This window comes from Drosophila sulfurigaster, chromosome X (assembly GCF_023558435.1).
Source record: "Drosophila sulfurigaster albostrigata strain 15112-1811.04 chromosome X, ASM2355843v2, whole genome shotgun sequence".
NCBI lineage: Eukaryota > Metazoa > Arthropoda > Insecta > Diptera > Drosophilidae > Drosophila > Drosophila sulfurigaster.
In genome coordinates this window covers 29974608-29996490 of record NC_084885.1, presented here as the reverse complement: position 1 = coordinate 29996490, position 21883 = coordinate 29974608, and the positions used below count along the sequence as shown (strand labels likewise).

Genomic DNA, 21883 nt, shown 5'->3' with positions numbered 1-21883 from the left:
GCTGTAAAGCTAAAACCCAAAAGATAGTCTCGTAAATAATCGCAGCTAATTTGATTATGTTCGCAGTTGCGAAATACAATTAATTCCATTTTTTTTCCCAGAGACTCTACTAGGCTTAGATCCGGCTCGCCGCCGTCTTTGTTTCCGCATTATCTAAATTCTGGCAGCTAATTGCAAGAAATTGTGTAATTTGAACTTGAAAATTGTCTAATACTATACTCTAGCAACAATTGGGTATGCTGGACATTTTATTCTTTTGATTTAAATTTGTTAATTTTGTGATTCTATTTTTGTTGATTATGTTTTTTACTTTCGGATGAAGTTTCGTAAAGATATTAGAATTAGAAATTGGGTAGATTTTATATACTAAAATGAAATATATTCTTGCACATTTATAGTAAGTGAGAAAGAAAACTACAGTTAAGTCATGATACTCACTTCAATTTGTAATAAATTTTATAGTACATGTATAATATACTAAATTAACATACCGAAAAGGTTCTAAATTATAAAGAAGTCTACATTTGGTATATCGATAGACTATCTATTACTTTCGAAAAACAGTGATATTAATCTTAATTTATACCAAAATAATATACCACAATATACCAAATTAATATACCGAAAAATACCAAAATATACCAATATCTATATTTGGTATATCGATATACTATCACATAAAGAAACATCGTGTAGTAATTCTCAATTTATACCAAATTAATATACTAAAAATACCGAAATATATCGAAATATATTTTGGTATATCGATATACTATCACATAAAGAAACATCGTGCAGTAAGTCTCAATATATACCAAATGAATATACTGAAAAATACCAAAATATACCGAGATCTATATTTGGTATATCAATATACTATTACATTAAAAAGAGTGCGCTATTAGTCTTAAAACCAAATGAATATACCATAACATATCAAATTATATCAAAAGCTATATTTGGTATATTGGTATACCATTACTTTTTAAAATATACCAGATTGTCATTTCCAAAATAATTTTAAACTTGTTATCTAATCGCAAATTGTATTATATTATACTCTTATAATAATATTACTATAAGATACTAAAGCGACTTGAAACAGCTTGAGCTATGCCTTTTTCTTTTGTTAGTGTATTTGAGCTTCGTTGTTTTTCTCTTTTGCTGTGCGTGTTGTTGTGGGTGTGAATTAAAATCCATTTAAATGTGAAATTAAAGTTAATTTCATAAAACCAAATAACGTTAAAGAAAACAAGCGAAACAAACGCACGCGTTAAAAATGCTTGGCTTCCGTTATGCAAATCACCCAAAGTCAAAGTCGAAGCTGTTTTTGTTGTTGCGAGTTGCGAGCTGAAGTTGAAGTCGAAGTTGAGGTTGAGGTTGGAGCATCGCTTCCCATTCGACGTGATTTTCAATCTAAAGCAGTTGTTGGCAAAGGGCTGAGGGTCGGAGACGAGTGGAAAAGAAAGAGATGAAAAGTGAAGGTAAAGTAAATAAAAATAAAATCAGAGTATAAACACCCACAGCAACAACGCCAAAGAAATAATGATAACAACAAGTTGCGCTCGCCAGGGGCGGATTTAAAAGGTATTGAAGGGGAATTGGGCGCCACAGTTTGGGGCGCTGCAAATGTCTTTGATTGAATGCATAAATATACTATAAATGATACTATTATAGATAGATACTATTATGTGAATAATTAAGTATATGAATAAAGTTGTTAAGATTTTAATAATAAAATGCAATAAATAACGAAATTTATATCAAAAGCAGAAATATGTTCGCTGTTAGTAATATTTTTGTGATCCAATTAACTTTAGTTTCAATGCTATGCATTGAGAAAAAAAACTGTTTAATTTTAGGCAATAATTGTAATAGAAATTTGTAATGAAATTTTGAACACTGATTAAAAGAAGAAATATTTATGATATTTATATAGTTCAATCAACTATTATTAAAATGCCCAATAAAATATGATAAAAGTATACATATCTAGTGAACTATTATTTCAATATTATTATAAAAAAAGAGTGGAAGGCCCCAGCAGCCAGAACACTCTTTTCTGTAAATTAAATTTAGTATTAAATTCATGATTTAATATAATCAATAAATAAGTTTTTAGCGATACTTAAGCAATATAATTATCTATTGAATAAAGGCTATTGTTGTCAGTGCTCTAGCCTCTTAACTGTATTATTATTTTATAGTATATATTATTTTATAAATGTATATTTTTTTTTTAATAAGCAAATAAGTAAAATAAATTTATACTATTCTAATCTTGTCTGATTAAACAAATAAATAAAATAAATTTCAACTTTTCTAAGTTTATCTTAGTAAGCAATTAAATAGAATAAACTTCTTCTAGTCTAATCCTATCGTAATAAAATTTATTACTACTATTCTAATATGAAAATACATACAAATTTGGCTCTGCTTAAAATAAGGCTACAAAATATGAATATCTTTTAAAAATATAAATGAAATCAATGTGCATTAGATTTTTAGCAACATCATTAAGATGGATATCAAGATCATATGAGTATCTTTTAAAAATTTAAATCAAACCAATATGAATTTTATTTATATCGAGATCATTGATGATTGAAAACGCGCCTGGCTGCAGATGTTATTGCTTTCGACTTGAAACTTGCAACTTGCAACCTGTGGCAGCAGCAGCAGCAGGAAGTCGCCATTTGTTGCATTCAAACAAATTGTTTATCTAACATTCAATTGCAGACTGAGGATCAAGCAGCAACATCCTGACAACGGGTCAGCGCAATATTAATATCAATATCAATAACAAGATCGCGAGATCGCGATTGCGATTGCGATTGAGATTGAGATCGTTATCAATATCAACAGATGGATTGGATTACGTAAGCTGGCAGCGAAATGGAAGTGGAGGCAGCAATTCAATTTCACAACTTGGCTAAAACAGAAACAGAAACAGAAAAAAAGGGAGTCAAAACAGTTACATGGATTGTTGAGCGCGTAAACAGCGAGAGCAAGAAATGGTAATGGCAGCATAATGATTATCTTGCCAGATTGCAACATGATTTGCGCAAGCGTTGAAAACCGTTTAGAGAATTATGTTTATAACTAGCATTGTGCGAGATATTTGCCAAGAAAACAACAAAAAAAAAAGCAAAAAAGGAGAAAGGCACACCTGAAAGTATCTTTCGAATTTACAGACAACTCCAATCAAATCAAAACAAATTCAATCAACAAATATTTGGCACAGATCTTTGCGTAGCTCAATTTGCAGTCTAGACTGATTAATTGATTCTCATAGTTGAGTTTTATGCCCGGATCTCAGAGACTACAATTTTTATTTCTGCCATGTCAACTTCCGAAATCGAAAACAAACAAAAAAAAAATATAAAAAAAAATTAGTTCACACAATAATAACTTTATGGTTTTCGAGTTTGATGGCGATCAATTCAAAATTTGTCTGCTGGTGTTCTGGCTTTACTGCTTTAGTTAACAAATCGGTATGTTTTGTAATATATGGTATATTGTTACCTCATTTAGTTGACAATTTGGTATATTTTGAGTGCAGTAGTATATTGTCAACTACTTTTTTTTTTTTTTGGTAATATGGTATAATTTGTGGTATATGGTATATTTTTAATGTTGTAGTATATTGTTAACTGCTGTAGTTGGCAATCTGGTATATTTTGAATATAACAGTATATTGTAAACTGCTTTAATTGACAATTTGGCATATTTTGCAGTATATATTTGGTATATTTTGGATGTAGTAGTATACTAGTAACTGCTGCATTTGACATTTGTGGTATATTTTGGCATGTAGTAGTAGCTGACATATTTTGTAGTATATTTGATATATTTTGAATGTAGTAGTATATTGCTTTAACAAATATAGCTTTTGGTATTTTTTATTTGACTATTTTTCTCGATAATACCGCTTTAATTGCAAATGTTTTTTACTTGGTAGCAAGAGTTTCATTTCGATGTTATAAACAGACTGACGGCTCTACCACTAATAATAGTTGTTTTTAAGCGCATTTGAGGTATGCCAGCCAATCTTGTATGTTATGAATTCAAGTTTTCTCCAAAAGGGTGCATCAGAGTTGAGTCTCTTTTAGTTTCTCCCATCTCGCATCTCGCATCCAATGTCAATGATGCAACGAGGAAGTGCGCGAGCAATGATCTCTGGCAGTGACAAGCGACATAGCGCACACGTATCCCATATCCGAGGAGATCGGTTACAACGGAACTGCAGGGATTCAATTACAGCAGTGTTAGCTGGCTGCTATATAAGCTCTTGATATTGTTTGTTGACTCAACAACCTCACTTCAACACTCGGTCCGACATCAACACAACATGCAGAGCCACTCTCTGAAGCAATTCACTTTCGCGTTGGCCTTGATCCTGGCCGTGGAATCGCAACCACCTCCGCCACCACCGCCGCCCATCTACTACTATGGCAATTGGTTATACGCCATGCCTTGGCAGCCTTTGACTGTAGCACCCCCTCCCAATCCGTCCGGTAATGCCGCTCAGCCTCTCGACACGCAACAGCTCAGCTTGGGATATACAGGACCTCAATTCTTTCCAGCTACGCCAGCTCCTGCAACAGCTTCAGCAACAGCATCAACTACCGCTCAACCTCAAGCCAGACGTCGTCCCATTTTGTTGGGCCTCTTGACGCCGCATCCAGCGCAAGGTCAGTTTACGCTACCTTTCCGACCTTCTCCCTTTGCGGGCTACAGTGTGGATAAGCACGAGGAGCAACAGCAACAGCAGCAGCAACAACAACAGCAACAACAACAGCAACAACAGCAATCACAGCAACAACAACAGTTGCAACATCTGCCCGAGCCCGGATTTTATGCGCCAGGATATCCACAACAGGAGGCCGCCTTCAGCAACCCTACCGAGGAGGCCTCCGATGAGCAACAGATCGGCGAGGATCAGCAGCAGCAGCATTTCATTTACATGTCACCAGGCACACTGTACAATCTGGTTAGCAACTAAATAAAGCCAACAAAACACATATCTAAGCTGTACTTAATTCACAACTAGTTAGCGACTAAATAGAGGGATATATCATTGATAGATAGATCATAGATAATATATATGTATGTAGATTAAAGATCACAGATCATAGAGTCCATAGATCATAGATCATTGAGAGAACTTGGAACATAAATAGGTAGATCATAGATTTTAGATCATATATAGATTAAAGATCATAAATCAAAGATTAAGCTCTTAGATAAATAGATCATAGATAGATTAAGGATTATAGATCGTAGACAGTCCATAGATCATAGATAGCTACATAGATCAATGATCAAAGAAATATTAAAGATTATAGAGCATAAATAGAACTTAGAACATAGATAGATAGATTATAGATTTTAGATCATATATAGATTAAAGATCATAGATCATAGATGGATCTTTGATCATAGATATTTAAAGGATCATAGATCAAAGATCACAGCTCTTTGATAGATAGACTGATGATAAATCATAGATAGATCTTATAGATTTTAGATAGTCCAAAGATCATAGATAGATCTTAGGCCATAGATAAATCGTAGATTTTAATCCACCATCCTCTTCATAATTCCTTCACTCGCTCGCATTATGATGAGTTCTCACTTTTACCCAAGTCTGCTGATGGGTTTGCTGTTCCTTTTTAAGACTCCAAAATATATTAGATCATAGATCATAAATCAAAGAGAATAGATCAAAGATCACAGATCATATATAGGCCATAGATAAATCATAGATCTCAATGCAACATCCTCCTCGTTAAGTCAGTTCATGATTTAGTTCACGCCCACTTGATGATGAGGGAGCTGCCTCACTTTTACCCACGTCTGCTGCTGGGGTTGCCTTTCCTTTCCTTTTTGAAACCCCAAATTAAGACCCTAAAGAGACGTTAAATTGGTGAAATTATCTGCGGCACACACTCTTGCCTCGTGTGTGGCAGGTGACCTTGGCAGCGACACGTTGCCCACGTTGCGCAACACAGCAACAGCCACTGCCACAGTAACGTTGACGTTGACGTTAAAAAGTTGAAGTTGAAGTCAAAGTCGCGGAGTCGAGAGAGACGAGGTCGCTTATGAAGATTGACAATGGCACAGCAAGTGGCCTGGCAATTACATGGGCCAAAAGCTACAACAATAGCACGCCACACGTCCCAAAGCAGAAGCTCGCTTGAGAGGGAAACTGAAGCAAAAACCCGGCCACAATAGCTGATGTCATCCGATGAGAAGACGACTCGCAGATGCGCTAATCACATTAACACTGTCCCTGCAAAACAGATCTAGCTTCTTGGGTGGGTCTTTGCAGACTTGATACAGACAATTTGAATTTTAATTTATGAACTTAAACAGATTAAGCTCTAAATAATAAAACTCTGTGCTAACAGCCTCCTGTAGTACCGACCAGGAAGAGAGTCTTTATAATTTATTATAGTCTCTGCTTTATATATATACCACTCTTTATGTTTGTTTAAAGGTTTAACCTGTGACTAATACCGAACACTAAAAGAGTAAATTTCTGTCTTAAACTGAACTACGACCTTCCTGTATGTTGAGCATTACCGACCAGGAAATTAATCTAAATCTCTTTGAACAGCTTTGTGCTAAAAGTAATACAAATCTCTATTTACATCCTTTATCAGTACGCATCCCGAAAAGAGTACATTTCTGTTTTTATTAGCTGTTCATAATACAACCTTCTTGTGTGCTGTGCAGTACCGACCAGGATACGAGTTTGTATGTAGCTTAATAGTAAAAGAATCTGAATCTCTTTTAACAGCCTTGCGCTGTCAATAATACAACTCTCTATAATGATCCTTCCTCAGTACCCTTTGCAAATGGAGCTAATTTCTGTTTCAACCTGTACATAATACAACCTTCTAGTGAGTTGTGCAGTACCGACCAGGATACGAGTTTATATGTTGATAGGCTCAGCTGCAAATATAACCTTCTACATGCATTTTAGAAGCTTTAGCCTGTGAGTAATACAACTCTCTATTGAACTACTTTCGATCACCAAAAGAATCTTTTGCTGTACATAATACAACCTTCTGTTATGATGTGCAGTACCGATTACAAAAAAATAATCTAAATCTTATTTAACAGCGTTGTGCTGTAAATAATTCAGCTCTATATTAAGATCCTTTCTCAATACCGATCACAATAAAAGTTAATTTCTGAGCTGTACATAATACAACCTCCTTGTATGTTGTGCAGTACCGACCCGAAAAAAGAAGTTTATAACTCTTTGAACAGCCTAGTGCTGTAAGTAATACAACTCTCTATTATAGCGATCATAAAACGTCTTTGACTAGGCCTTACAGTAATTGTCATAGCTTATATGTTCGGTACTGCACTGGAAGGTCGTAACGAAATTTCGATACATCATTAAAGATCACTTTTGCGCCTTAATTTCGTAGTGTATCTCGAAAGTTTGTACTTAACTATTAAGACTACCGATAAGCGCAAATGCTCAGATGTTTGAAAGAGTTCACACAGTTGGGGGCGGACTTAAGACAAATCAAAAACAATGACGTGTAATGCTCATGACTTCATTAAAGATACATATTTATGGAGTTTTAAACGGTTCATTTGCGAGCCTCGAGGCAATCATAATTGAATTGGTAAGAAGCAAACGATCGAATGATTGCAAGATGACACAATTGGAGGAGTGTTTCGTTCAAATTGTGCGGCGTGACAAGTGGATTGCAGGGACCTTGATAGCCACAGCCACAAAGTAATAAAAAGACAAAGACAAAATGCCAAGTTCCCAGCTACACCCAACTCAAAACTCCATCTCTAACTTCAAACGTTTGTTTGGGGCGGGGAAAACTCTCAAAACGGTGGCAAAAGTTAAAGACAAACAAATTTGTTTAACATTTGTGCAGCTGACAAAACCATTTGCGATTCACAGCAGACATCAACAACAACAACAAACGACAACAAATGCGATTCGATGCGGTTCCGTGAGTGGATTACCGTTAGCAACTGTAAGAATACACCAAGGGGGGAAAGAGACAGAGAGAGAGAGTGCGAAGCGAAATGGGAGCGTGCTTTTCTTGTCTTGTCATCCACACTCACATTCATCAAAATGCTACTTGGAATTAATTGCAATTTACGCATAAAGCAATTCGACTTGGGAAAGGTTGGAAAAAACCAAAAGCCAAAAAACCAACAACAGACACGCATCGCTCCACTGCAGACAGAGACAGGGATAGAGGGAAGGGGAAGGGGAGGGGGAGGTGCAACAACAATTGTGCACTGAGACATGCGATATGGCAAAAGTGTCACTTGAACTTGAGTCAAAGCCGCACAGTTTGCAGCTAAACAAAACACCACCGTGGTGCGAAAATGCAGCAAACGCAAGCGAAAAGTTGTCGCTTAATAACAGAACAACACGCTTTTATTAACATTGGCATGTTAATGTAGCAGACTGTTAACAAAGTGCTGTTAATATACGCATTTTCATTTTCTGTTTGAAAGTGTCGAAAAATCCAAATAATGAACTTTAAATTTGGTATTTACAATTTAAGATACTGTACTATAATATATGTATCCGAAATTATATTGACATAATTTATTGTTATGACTTATTATTGCATATATTACTATATGTATCATGTATATTATTCATATTATTTTATATTTTATATTATTATTATTATTATTATTATTATTATTATATACATTACTAAATGTATTATGTATGTATATTATTATTTGAATGTTCACAAACAATGCTTGACTTTCAATTTAAATCAGTAAATCATTCAAAAACTAAATACCGTTCAATTTTCTGCGACGTATACCTCTCTTAAGCGGACACCTTTTGGTAGTCACTCGATGGTGCTTTCATATGTACATATTTAACTCATATGGGCGGACACACCCTTTAGCCGGGCAATAGAGATTTTACTGTAGATCAAAAAAGTACTTTATCGGACACTCCTCATGGTATATTTAATTATACAAAATAATCGAACAACTGCTTTAATTTTATTAAAATTTACATATATGGTTTTTTGAATTAATTTAACTAACTTTAATTCTCAGTAACAACTATTCTTCGCTGTTGACTTCCATTTTGTCTACATAATTGTAAGAAACAATCAATAAAATTTGTATAATTTTATTATTTAATTTAACCAACTTCACTTTTCAGTAGTACATAATTGTATAAAACAATCAATAAAATGTTTGACATATTAAAATTTGTATAGTTTTATTATTTTATTTATTATTTAATTTGACTAATTACAGCTTTCAATAGCGACAACTGTTTGCAGTTCAACTTTATATTAATAATTGAATTGAAAACAAAAGCATAGTTAACTGTTCAACAAAACAAAAAAAACACCACTGTGAAGCCACTGTGCCAAGGCAAGCGCAAGCGACAGTGTGTGCTTGCAGCGACATGTCTGGCGAGCGTGCTCCTCATACACGCCGTCATACGCCCAAACAAGAGTGAGAGTGAAAATGAGTGTGTGGAGTGGAGTAAGCAAAAGCAAAAGATGGCAAAGCGGTAAACCACCAAAGCGAGCAAACGAAACTCCAAATCGCTGCCATATGCAAAATGCCAACAGCAACAACAACAGTAATAATAACTACAACAACTGTTAAGTGCGTCGAGTTGGCGCTTTTCGCATCGCCGCCGCCGCCGACGCCGACGCCGCAGTCGCAGTCGCCATCGCAGTCGACGTCAACAATGACGAGCGCTTTGCCGAAGAGGCCGCCGCGTATAAAAGGGTTGGCCGGTGCAGAGGTCGTCAACACTCGGCGCGCAGCACTTGTGGAATATACGCGAAGCACAGCGAGAGAGAGAGAGAGCGAAAAGCACAAAGAGAGCGAGAGAGAGTGAAAAAAGCGCGTTCGATAACACACAGCAAGGATACAACACGTATCGATCGATACACTTATCGCTGTTCATTTTTTTTTTATCGTTTTCTTTTTGTTTACGTGCAACAACAACAAAGATGCAGTTCGCTGTAAGTGTTACTATCAGTGTGTGTGCGTGTGTGTGTGCGTGTGCTTTTGAGTAAACAATTTTATTGTGTGAAATCCTTTGAAAAGTAGTAAAAGTTAAAAAATTATTAAGAAGTATTTTTTATTAGTTAAATTTCGATGACTGATCAAAGTGATGTTTTTGCATATGCTTTTAACGTGTTTTGAAATACAATTTCAATAATTAGTAAAACCCCAATTATCAAACAATTTTTTTTATAACGATCGCTACACAAAATTAGTATTATTTTATTGAATGAATACAATTAAAGGTGTACAGTCCATAAACAAAAAAAATATAAAAACTAGATGAACCAAAAAAACAAGAATGCTCAAAAAAAATATACTTTGCAGCTTTAATAATTTTCATGGATTAGATTATTTGAAACATAAAATAATAAAAAAAAAAATGATCAAATTTGCACTTTTACGTGATAGTTAGAACATGAAAACAATTTGATAATTAAATTCCAAATATCTTTAAAATGGAACCAAAAAGAACAATAGAGAAGATGCCCAAATTTTAAATTTATTTAAACTAAAGATGAAGTTTTATAAAAATCAAATTTTCCTTTTTACTTGAAAGCTATATTGTTTTTTAAACTCAATTATAAATATCTTTAATATGGAACCAACACAAATGATAGGGAAAGGGGCAGAATGTTCCCATAATTTTGAAGCTTAACAAAGAATACATTCCTATTACCATGTTACATTTTTAAAACGAATAAGTAAGAAATTCCGATTTCCTTTTTACTTTTTTAAAATTACAAAAATTAGAAAATATTATAACTTCCTATTTAAATTGTAAATTCAGATTACAAAGTAGAGTTGCACATCTCTTAAAAATGATCAATTATTATATTTTGCTTAAAACCATTTACCAATAACCTCTTGATTTCAAAGTATATTTAATATTACAATAATTATAATGATTAAATTGATATAGAATTGCAGATCTCTTAAAAATGATAAAGTACAACATTTTGGTTTTTCAATTTGAATCATTTAAACACATTCTATACTCTCTTGATTTTAAAGTATCTTTATTTTTAAAATAATTATATTAACTATAAAATTTAGATTACAAAGTAGAGTTGCAGATTTATAAAAATGATAAATCTTACAATTTAGGTTATCAATTTGAATTGTTTTTCAAAACATTTCCCAAGTATCTTTAAATTTCAAGCCAAACCTTTGTAGCTGATGTTTCAGAGATACACTTGTTTCAATTTTTATAATATGCATCCTTATTAAATAAATGCATGTTTTTAACTTTCCCAAATTCCCGTATTTTGCAGCTATTGCGTGCGCTCTTTGGCTGCGCCTTTCTGGTCAGCCTCTTGAACTACTCTTTGGCCAAGCAAGTGCAACAATCTCAACCTCAGCCTCAGCAGCAGTCGCAAGGCGTTAAGCTGAAGCGTGATGCAGCTCTCAGCTTTGGCAGTGGCAGCGGACTCTATCACGGACCCTCGCACAAATATTTGCCACCTCCCGCTGGCTATGAGAGTACCTACGGATCGCTGCATGGCAATGGATTGGCATCGAGCAGCGGCTTTGACTTTGCCAGTCTGCTCGACAGCGACAACACGCATCACTTCCATCACTATCATCAACAGTCACCTCAGTCGCAATCGCATCATCAATCCTCATCTTATCATCATGCTCCTGCTGGACATCGTCCGATTTATTTGAGTTCATCCGGCTCCAACTATCATCATCATCATCAGCAGCAGCCACAGCAGCGACCACATCAGGCACCCAAAGTGGAGACGTACATTGTGCAGACAAGTCATGCGCCTGGTCCACAGCATCATCATCATCATCAGCAGCAGCAGCAGCAGCAAGGTCATGGCTTGGGTTACAAGTACTCCGGACATGGCAGCAACTTCTTGAGTTTGTTGAGCGGAAATGGAGGCCACAAACAAAGTGGAGGCAGCACTTATTTGCTGGCCACGCGTCCAAGTCTGAGCTTTGCACCCAGTTTGAGTCACGGCCTGGAGCAGGAGCAGGAACACACCGCTGGATACAGCTATGAAGCGCCCAGCGTTCAGCACTTTAAGCAACAACCTCTGACCAGCTACGGCGTTCCTTTGTTGCCCGGCTACGAGGCGGATGATGAGCAACAATCTCATCAGGAACATGTTCAGAGCTCCGCACACAAATCCCAGCTGGATCAGCATCAGCCACCTGCGTATGCTTTGGGCCACAAGGGACTCGGTCACTTTAGCTACACCTCAAGCAAACCGCTCGCCTTGAACACCGACATTCATCAGCATCATCATCAACAGCAGCAGCAACAGCAACCAGAACACAACGAACTCGCTCCCTTTAAGCCAAGTGCTTTCCTTGGCGCCAAACACGAACCGAGCAACGCCTTTGACTTTGCCACGCCCACCAGCCAATACTTGCAACCGCCGACGGGCGGAGCTTCCGGCTCGGGATACGATTATGCGGCGCCAAGTGTGCTTTATGGCGCCCCAGGACAATCGGGCGACTCGGCCACGCCCATCTTTGAACCGGAGTCCACTTATCTGCCGCCTGTCACCAGCTATGGCGCCCCCTTGGCCACGCCCACACACAGCTATCACTAAATTATTTACCTTCATTTTGTTGTATTAAGTTATATCGATTTTTTATCTATTTTTTTTTTGTCTATGTAACTAATTTTAAGTGGAGAATTCTGCATAATAAAAAGCACTAAATTCTAATACATTTTTAGCTACTTTTTTGCTTCTACTTTAAGTGGAAAACTCTACAAATATTTAGCTACTTTTTTTTATTCTATTTTGAGTGGAAAACTCTAAAAATATTTAGCTACTTTAAAGCTTAATAAAATGCACTAAATTGTAAAATATTTTTAGCTACTTTTTCCTCTACTTTAACTCTAAACATTTGTAGCTACTTTTATCAAATTTTAAGTGGAGCATTTTGTAAAATAAAAGCGAAAATTTGTTTAAGTTTTTTATCTAGTTTTAAGCGGAAAACTACAAAAAATTTAGCTACTTTTATATTTAGCAATTTTTGAAATTTTAAGTAAAGAATATTGCAAAATAAAAAAGCACCAAATAGTAAAAATATTTAGCTACATTTTTCCCCTACTTTAAGTGGAAAACTCTAAAGATTTAAACTCTAAAGAATTTTGCATAATAAAAAACTTTAAATACCAAAAATATTTAACTACTTTTCTTCCTCTACTTTAAGTGGAAAACTTTGCAAAATAAAAAACACTAAATAGCAAAAATATTAAGCTACTTTTTAGCTTCTAATTTGTCGATTAAATATTCTGCACAATGGAACAGCAATTGAAATAAAAATAGTTGCCAAACTCAAACTCGGACTCAGACTCAGGCCACACCTCTCACTTGGCACTGTTACACTTTCAATTGTCAAATTGGATTGTTTTTTTTTGGCCATCTCATCATCATTGCGCACGTCGCGCTTTAAAATGCACAACTTGTCAACACATTTTTGGCAGTTTGAATTTCGCTTTTGCGTATTTTGAAAGCGTGTGAAGTTTGATGCGAGAAATTCGCTATCGCCATCAAAACTTCGATTGAAACAGAGCAGAGCAGAGCGCAAAAAACAAAAAGCAAAAGAAGTTGGAGTTCGATGAAACGCCCTTGGCATAGCCAATTAGCTATCTATCTAAGTCACAATCGAAGCCAAAATCAGCTGACTCTTAGCGAAAGGCAGCGATCCAAAAATTTGATCAATTTATTCAATGATAGTATTATAAACGCATTGCACTACCAGTTAAATGAGTCAGCGAGAGATGAACAGAAAACAAGGATTAGCAAATAAGAAGAGTGTTTTCGACTGTGAGATACCCGATACACATTTAGAATACAATCGCGTTAATATTCTTGAATAATATTCCAAATTAATACATCGCAAAAATATTTAAATATACAGAATATTGGTATATCAATATACAAATAAAAAATACTAAAATATACAACATTGGTTACTACTTTAAAAATATACTAAACATACCAAAGGCCATATTTGGCATATTGATATACTACTACATTCAAAATATACCAAGGAGTGCACAATATACCAGATTGTCAGCCAAGGCAACTAAGATCCGTAGTAAGTACCAATTTAATATGCCACAAAAATAATTAAATATACCGAATATGGGTATATTGATATACCACTACGTTAACAAAATACTAAAATATACATCATTGGTTATATTGAAATAGTACTACATTGGAAATATATACTAAAACATACCGAAGACCATATTTGGCATATTAATAGACTGCTGCATTAAAAAATATCATATCACATAAAATAAATAATAAAAAAATGAAAGAAAAAGAATTAATCTAACCATTTTCAATAAAAGCAAAATCTACCAAATTAATATACTAATAAAATACTAAAGCACTAAATTCTAAGAGATGTGTATAGTATATCAATATACTACTGCATTCAAAATATACCATAGAATACAAAATAAACGAGTTTGTCACAATCTTGCTTAAAATTATTAAATCAAATTAAATTTCTACGGCTAAAGTCAATTGTAGTAAATAAATACCAAAATATTTGCACAAAATGAAACTTTAATACAAAATAAATCAAATTTAAAGGCAATTTGTAGGAAGTGTAAACAAGCTTTTATCTTTTTCAATTGAAAGCGATTAAAAATTAAAAGAAAAATAATTAAGAATGCGGTATGATTTATAAAATAAACTAAATATATATATATATTTAATAAAATACCAAAGCAGTAAATACTAAAACGTTTATACAGTATATTAATATACCACTGCATTCAAAATATACAATAGAACACAAAATAAACAATTAAAAGATGAAAGAGAATGAATTAGGAATGCTACACACATTCGATAAAACCAAAACAGCGAGGACCTTTTTTTATAATATACCAATAAAATACTAAAATATTAAATACTAAAACGTTTGTATATTAGTATATACTACTGCATTCAAAATATACCATAGAATACAAAATAAACGAATTTTTCTCAATTTAATTAAATAAAAGCAATCTTTGTTTCAAATTACTAAATCGAATTAAAATTTCTTATTATTATTATTATATTAAATAAATACGAAAATATATACTCAAAATGCAACTTCAATACAAAATATATAAAACTTAAAGACAATTTGTAAGAAAATTAAACAAGCTTTGATCTTTTGTAATTGAAAGTGATTAAAAAATAAAAGAGAAAGAATTATTAGTTCGGTATTATTGACAAAATAAACTAAATTAATATACCAATAACATACCAAAATATGAAATACTAAAACGTTTGTATATTAGTATATACTACTGCATTCAAAATATACCATAGAATACAAAATAAACGAATTTTTCTCAATCTAATTAAATAAAATCAATCTTTGTTTCAAATTACTAAATCGAATTAAAATTTCTTTCTAGCAAAGTCAACTGTATTAAATATATACTCAAAATGCAACTTCAATACAAAATAAATAAAACTTAAAGACACTTTGTAGGAAAATGAAACAAGCTTTGGTCTTGCAACGATATTAAACTAGTTTGCTATAATCTGGCGTCTTTTAAATTTAACGACTCGCTAATTATTCTCATTTTGCGGTAGAGCTGCCAATGCGAAAAGGAAAGGAAAGGTAAAGCAGTTGCTTTGCTGTCTGTTGTTTGTTGTTTGTCGTGTCTTCATTCGCATAGTGCAATTATAATCTTGGCAATGATCTTATGATTGATGCAACAACAACTCGCAAGTTGGCTGCCAAAATGATGTCACTTGATGCGGCTTACTTACGATGATGATAATATTAATCATATTTTTGCTCATATTTCATACTTATGCAACGGATGCGGATTTTTATTGTACTTGTATGTACATTTGATCCTGGGATGCGGTGTGACCCACATTGAAAGTGAAAGGATAGAGAGAGAGATATATGTGTGTGATTATTGCGAGGGGATTAGCAAAGGGCGCCAGAGGGGAAATTACGAGTTCGAATTCGACTTTGAGTTCGACTTTGAGTTCGAGTCCGGTTGGCAGCTGCTCAACAATCAAATGAGAGGAAGAAAACAAAACAAAACAAAAAAAAAACACAGACTAAAACGAAAGACTTAGGCAACGAACTTGGCAGTGTTGAACCAGTGTTGCCACCTCACATTTACATTTACATTTGCAGGTCTTTAATTGTTGTTGACGGACACTTGGCACTTGGCACTTTTGTTGTGCTTGGGTGGCTGCCTGATTTCGGACACTTGGACACTTCCAGATCAGCCACATAACATAACACTGCGAAAGTTGCGGCAGTTGCAACCCAGACGCGCAGTTCAACGACCAGAGTTACCGCAACACCCGACACAAATGCAAAACTCTCGTCTTGCGTTTTCTCCATATCGTATTTCCCCCACATTTCTGTCTAGCGTTTCAGGGTCAGACCTTGACAACAAAATTAATTGTTCGTCTCATAGTCCACGCACTGAGCGAGAAACTCATGCGAGAATCTCTTCTGCAAGAAGAAAACGGAACTAGAAACATCACAAAAACAAACATGACAATGCGCAGTTAAAAAAAAAAACAAAACAGTTTACTGTGGTGGCCTAATTAAATAACAATTTGCGTCAAAACGTCAACTTCAAAATCTTTGCAGCAAAGCCAAAAAAAAAAAGACTATTCCATTTAAGCATACCCTGTAAAACGTAGAGAGAAAAAATAAGGAATACACAGAAAAAGAAAGATATAAAAATAATGAATGAAAAGCATTTTGGAATTGCTAAATTAATACTATTTGAGAATACTAAGTACCTAATATACTGAAGTACATATATAGAGAAGGAAAAAAATAAACGGAGCACAGAAAAAAACTCCAAACAATTAAACATTTTCTGCTTGAATTGCATATAAAATTTTAAGTATTAAATTCAGTAATAAACAAATACTTTTTGAGGCTACACAAATAGCAAAAAAATAAGAAACACACAGAAGAAAAAATGTATCAAAAATATTAAGCATTTTCGACTTGATTTAAACCTGAATTTTGAAGTATTAAATTCAGTGTTAAACTTTTAGATTTATACTAAATGCCTTATATAACTTAGTATACTAGATTGAGGCTACAAAATTTTCAAATCAATCGAATCTTGCTAAACAATGTTTATTATTATTATTATTATTATTATTATTATTATTATTATTATTATTATTATTATTATTATTATTATTATTATTATTATTATTATTATTATTATTATTATTATTATTATTATTATTATTATTATTATTATTATTATTATTTAATAGAGTTGTCGCGAATCATTCTTCGCGATGTCCTCGGCTTAAATGTTGCGTATTATATAAATACTGTATTGTAATGTTGTATTAAAGAAATACTTATATACCATTTAAGTATTATAGTATCACATCTTAATACCTAGTGTAAGCGTTTTTGATGTAAATGTCCTTTTTGATGTCCTCGGTTTAAAGTCATGCGATTTGGTATAAAGTTTTTCGTCAGTAGTATTAAATAAATACATATACTATATACCATATAAGTATTATGGTATTACATTTTAGTAACGAATTTAAGTATTTCAAATTTAATCCAACATTTTTTTTCCACGTATATTAATGAAAGATGTTTTCTTTGTATAAAGAGCATTAAGTTGATGTCAATTATTGAATATGGATTGCAAATAATATACATATATGTACTACATATCAAAATTGAACTCATCAAAAGCATGGAACATGTGGCATTAACAAAATTTATTCAATAACAATTTCGCAATATTTTGTATTCACATTACAGAGCGAGGAAACAAATTTCAGCCAAAAAAAAAGTCTTTTGTTTTAATGCAAATTATAATCGTTACGAGTTGTTCAATCAAATAACTGAACACCTCGATTACAGGGTATTAGGCGACAGTTTCGATTTCATCAGCGTGAGCTTAAGTTATCATTTGTGGAATCTTTCTTTCATTCGGCGAGAACAAAAGACACACAAAACGCATTCGAAAAAAGTTTGTATGTCAACAAGTTCACATTCAATAGTTTTGAGGCCGAACAATAAATTAGATAATATTGCGAATGCCAACAATAATTTCATTTCGAGTTGTGTGCGTTCCCGTTGCCCATTCCCCTTTCCCTTCGCTTTTGTCTCGCCACTTTTCCCCCTCTTCCATAATAATCCTTTTGTGCAAGAGAAATGCTTAATCACATGGGAAATTTAAATCGATCTGCAGACGATCTCTTTGCTTCTCCTCTCCTCTCTTCCCTTCTCTTCTCTTCTCTTCTCTTTGCCATCGCTTTGATTTGCCACCTGTGCTGTGATTTGCTGTGTGGCACGCCACACGCCATGTAAGACTCAAAAGCCCATAAAGAGGTGTTAAATAATTTCATTTCTTTAATTGTTGTTGTGCTCATTTGTTAACTGCGACTGCGACTGAGGCTGAGACAGAGAGTGGAGCGCCCCAAGGCGCCAGTTGTTATTTATGGCTTTTACGCCTCTTTCATACATATACCCATACCATATACCTATACCATGCATCTCACTCAACGGGTATGATAATGCAATGGAGAATTTGTAATCAACTGAGAGAAGTTTGGTGGTTGAAAAGTGCAACTAAAGAGCAATCAAAACAGCTTCAAGTTTAAATCTTTTTTAGAAATTTCGAGTATTTCGACTAAGACAAAAGTTTAAAAAGGAAACTGTTTAATTACAACTTGTAACTTATTTAAATATGGTCACACTAAAGGCAAATTTTCTTTGGAGAAGAGTCTTTTATTAAGAAGCATGAGTAGTACTACAAAGCTGGAATTTGATACTACAAATTATGCTGTACAAAATAGGCCAAATTCTATTTTCAATTTAGGGAAATTTTATTTCGAGCAGCTGAACAAAAAGTTGTATAATGTTTAAAATATCCTTATCGATGCATTTCGATAATAATATCTTATTAAAAACCAAAGATTCGAAATATATGGGCACACTGTTTCTGTCGCTATAAAATTCCGAATTTAAATATATGGTCACACTTTTTCGAACATTTCTCTTTTCGTTGTGAATATAATAAGGGTTTGCTTATGCATTTTGTTGAGCCAAAAATTTGAAATACAAATGTAAAAATACAAAAAGTCAAAACGAAAATTCAATATACTAACAAAATATACTATTAATTTACTAATATGCTAACCACAACTAATTTACAAATATACTAACTAAAATAATAAACTACTAATTTACTAATATACCTACTACTAACTGACATAAAATACTACTAAATCACTACCAACTATCATAATATACTACTAATATACTAACTACTTACTAAATATATAACTTTCTTATAGTTAAATTCCCATTAAACAAAGGGGAATAATATTTGTATTGTATTTTACAGGGTAATGCCAAGTCGAGCACTTTCACTTGTTTGTATTGTTAATTTCGTTTCGTTGCTGGGTTGAGGCCAAAGAAAGACAGCCAAGGAGAAAGAGAGAGCGAGACAGAGAGACCAAGAGAGAGAGAGAGAGGAGACACGGCCGCAGTAAACGAGGTAACATTTCATTTTAATTTCTTATTTGTTGCTATTTGTTATTTGTTGTTAAAGTGCAGCCACAACGAGCTCACATTCACATTCACTTTTGCCCCGCATACCCTGTAGCAAGTTCCCTAAAGGGTATGCCATGCTTTAGCTGCATTTAAACCGTTGTAATATTTATATCAAAGAGTGTTTGAAAGTCGTATTCAGTGCTCTCTTTGCGTTGTTCTGTTAACAGTCCATTGGCTGCTCCCCGCCCAATTCATGCTTTTGGCCGGGTCAACCACACTCTACGCAATGTTGCAGCACCGCAACCACCACCGCATCGACAACAACGGCAACAACAGCCAAAGAGTTCAACTGGCCAAGAGTTACATAATGGGCCGCCAAGCTAAATGTTATTTATCTTGTGAATCAGTTATTATAATTAGCTTTGGAAACTATGGGAAATGCGTGTCATTCATACTAAGGTTCATTTGACTAACGTTCATGGGAGTGAGCAAGAGTGAAAGAGCTAGCGACCGAGTTACCAAAGAGAGAGAGAGAGAGAGAGAGAAATGAAAAATTAGTATAGAACAGCATGAATTATAAATAAGAATTAGGTCGAAAGCACTTTATTGTTAATTTGAATTAATCTTATCTTTTTAAACAAATAAATAAATAAGAATTACTCTCTAATAAATGAAATTTGTATTTCAAAGCGTGACCATAAAACTTAGTTTTGGCATCCACAAAATATTACTACATAAAAAGACGAGTATTCAATATTTTACTTCACAATAAATATTTAGACTTCACGCATTCAATGAAAGGAGGTAAAACATATTGAGTTTAAATTGCCTAAGTTGACAACAGTTAAGCCGAAAAACCTTTAGAATATGTTCACAAAACTTGACAGCTAAATATTTAGTATTCTGTAAAATTTAAGCAAATTATAAACCAGAAATAGCAAAAAAAAAGAGACATAGTCAAGTCGCTTTACTGTGATATTACAGCTAAAGTATACCAAATATACTGAAAATATACTAAAATGCAGCATTTTCAACAAATGCAAAACTGCGATATTATCAGTAAAATGTACCAAGTGGATATACCGAAAATACTGAAATATACCAAAAACTATATTTAGTATTTTGCATTTTCAACAAATGCAAAAATTTCGTTAAAGTATACTGAAGTATTCTGGAATATATATTCGGTATATCGATATACTATTACAATTTAAACATACATAGAGTGCAAAATATACTAAATCGTTAACCAAAATCTTTTTTTGCTGTATCAAATAATTTCTTCAATAAATTCAAAGATATTTTTTGCGATCAGATAGCAAACTTCAAAGAATAATAAAGAGGGTGAAATACTGAAATATATGGAAAGTCATATAAAACTATAGCAAACTAATATACCTAGATAATACTGAAATATACCGAAAGCTATATTTGTATTATACTAAAAAAATATACCGAATTAATAAACCGAGAAAATATTAAAATATATTGACATTCAAAATATACCGTAAGCTGCAAAATATACTAAATCGTTAACCAACGTATTTTTTTGCTATACAAAATTCATGAACTTCTGAGATATTTATCTGATCGCAAACTTTTCAGAATCTGAAATAAATATATCGATATACTTCTTCATTCCGAAAATATACCATAGACTGCAAAATATATAATACTAAATCGCTAACCAAAGTATAGAAATATATATAAAATTCAAGAACTTCCGAGATATTATTATCTGATTGCAAACTTTTAAGAATCATAAAGACACTCTACACAAAACTTCACATTCTGACTGCCTAATTATGATAATAATAATTTCTATTTAATCGTAAAAGTAAGACAATAATAAATAAAAATTTAAATAGCGCAACAATTAGAGTACACAGTAAATAAAACAATTAAAAATTTAACAAAATGCACATGCTTTGTTTCCATAAATTGAACAAATGGAGTGATTGTTATCAAGAAGGTAAAGTTGATTTTTTTATAGTTGCATTACAAAATGCTTAGTGCATTGTAAGGATTTTGCACCAATTGTAAAGCAATAAATTATTGCACAGCGATCTGGCAGCGCTGATATGCGTTAAGTTGGCAGCGCCAGCTTGACAGTTGGCAGTTGAGTGTGTTTAGTATGCAACCTGGATAAATGTGGAAGTGGATGTGAATAGTACTGCAAAGGAGGGCTGACGAATGTGTTTAGTATGCGGTTGCGACAAAGTTGAATGTGCCACGAATGAGTTTTAACAACAAACTAACTGAGAGAAAAACCCGAAACGAAAACACTAAACACTAATCAGCGCCATCGTTTGCTTAGCAAACA

At 33.5% G+C, this 21883-nt stretch overlaps 1 protein-coding gene across 1 annotated transcript; it reads left to right on the top strand.

Moving 5' to 3' along the window:
• Window positions 1–9844: 9844 nt before the first annotated feature.
• Window positions 9845–12737, top strand: LOC133848641 (histidine-rich glycoprotein). The gene is made up of 2 exons (XM_062284280.1): window positions 9845–10010; window positions 11328–12737. Exons 1-2 carry the CDS (start codon window positions 9999–10001, stop codon window positions 12618–12620), a joined length of 1305 nt encoding a protein of 434 aa, XP_062140264.1. The 5' UTR covers window positions 9845–9998; the 3' UTR covers window positions 12621–12737.
• The last annotated feature ends 9146 nt before the right edge of the window (window positions 12738–21883 follow it).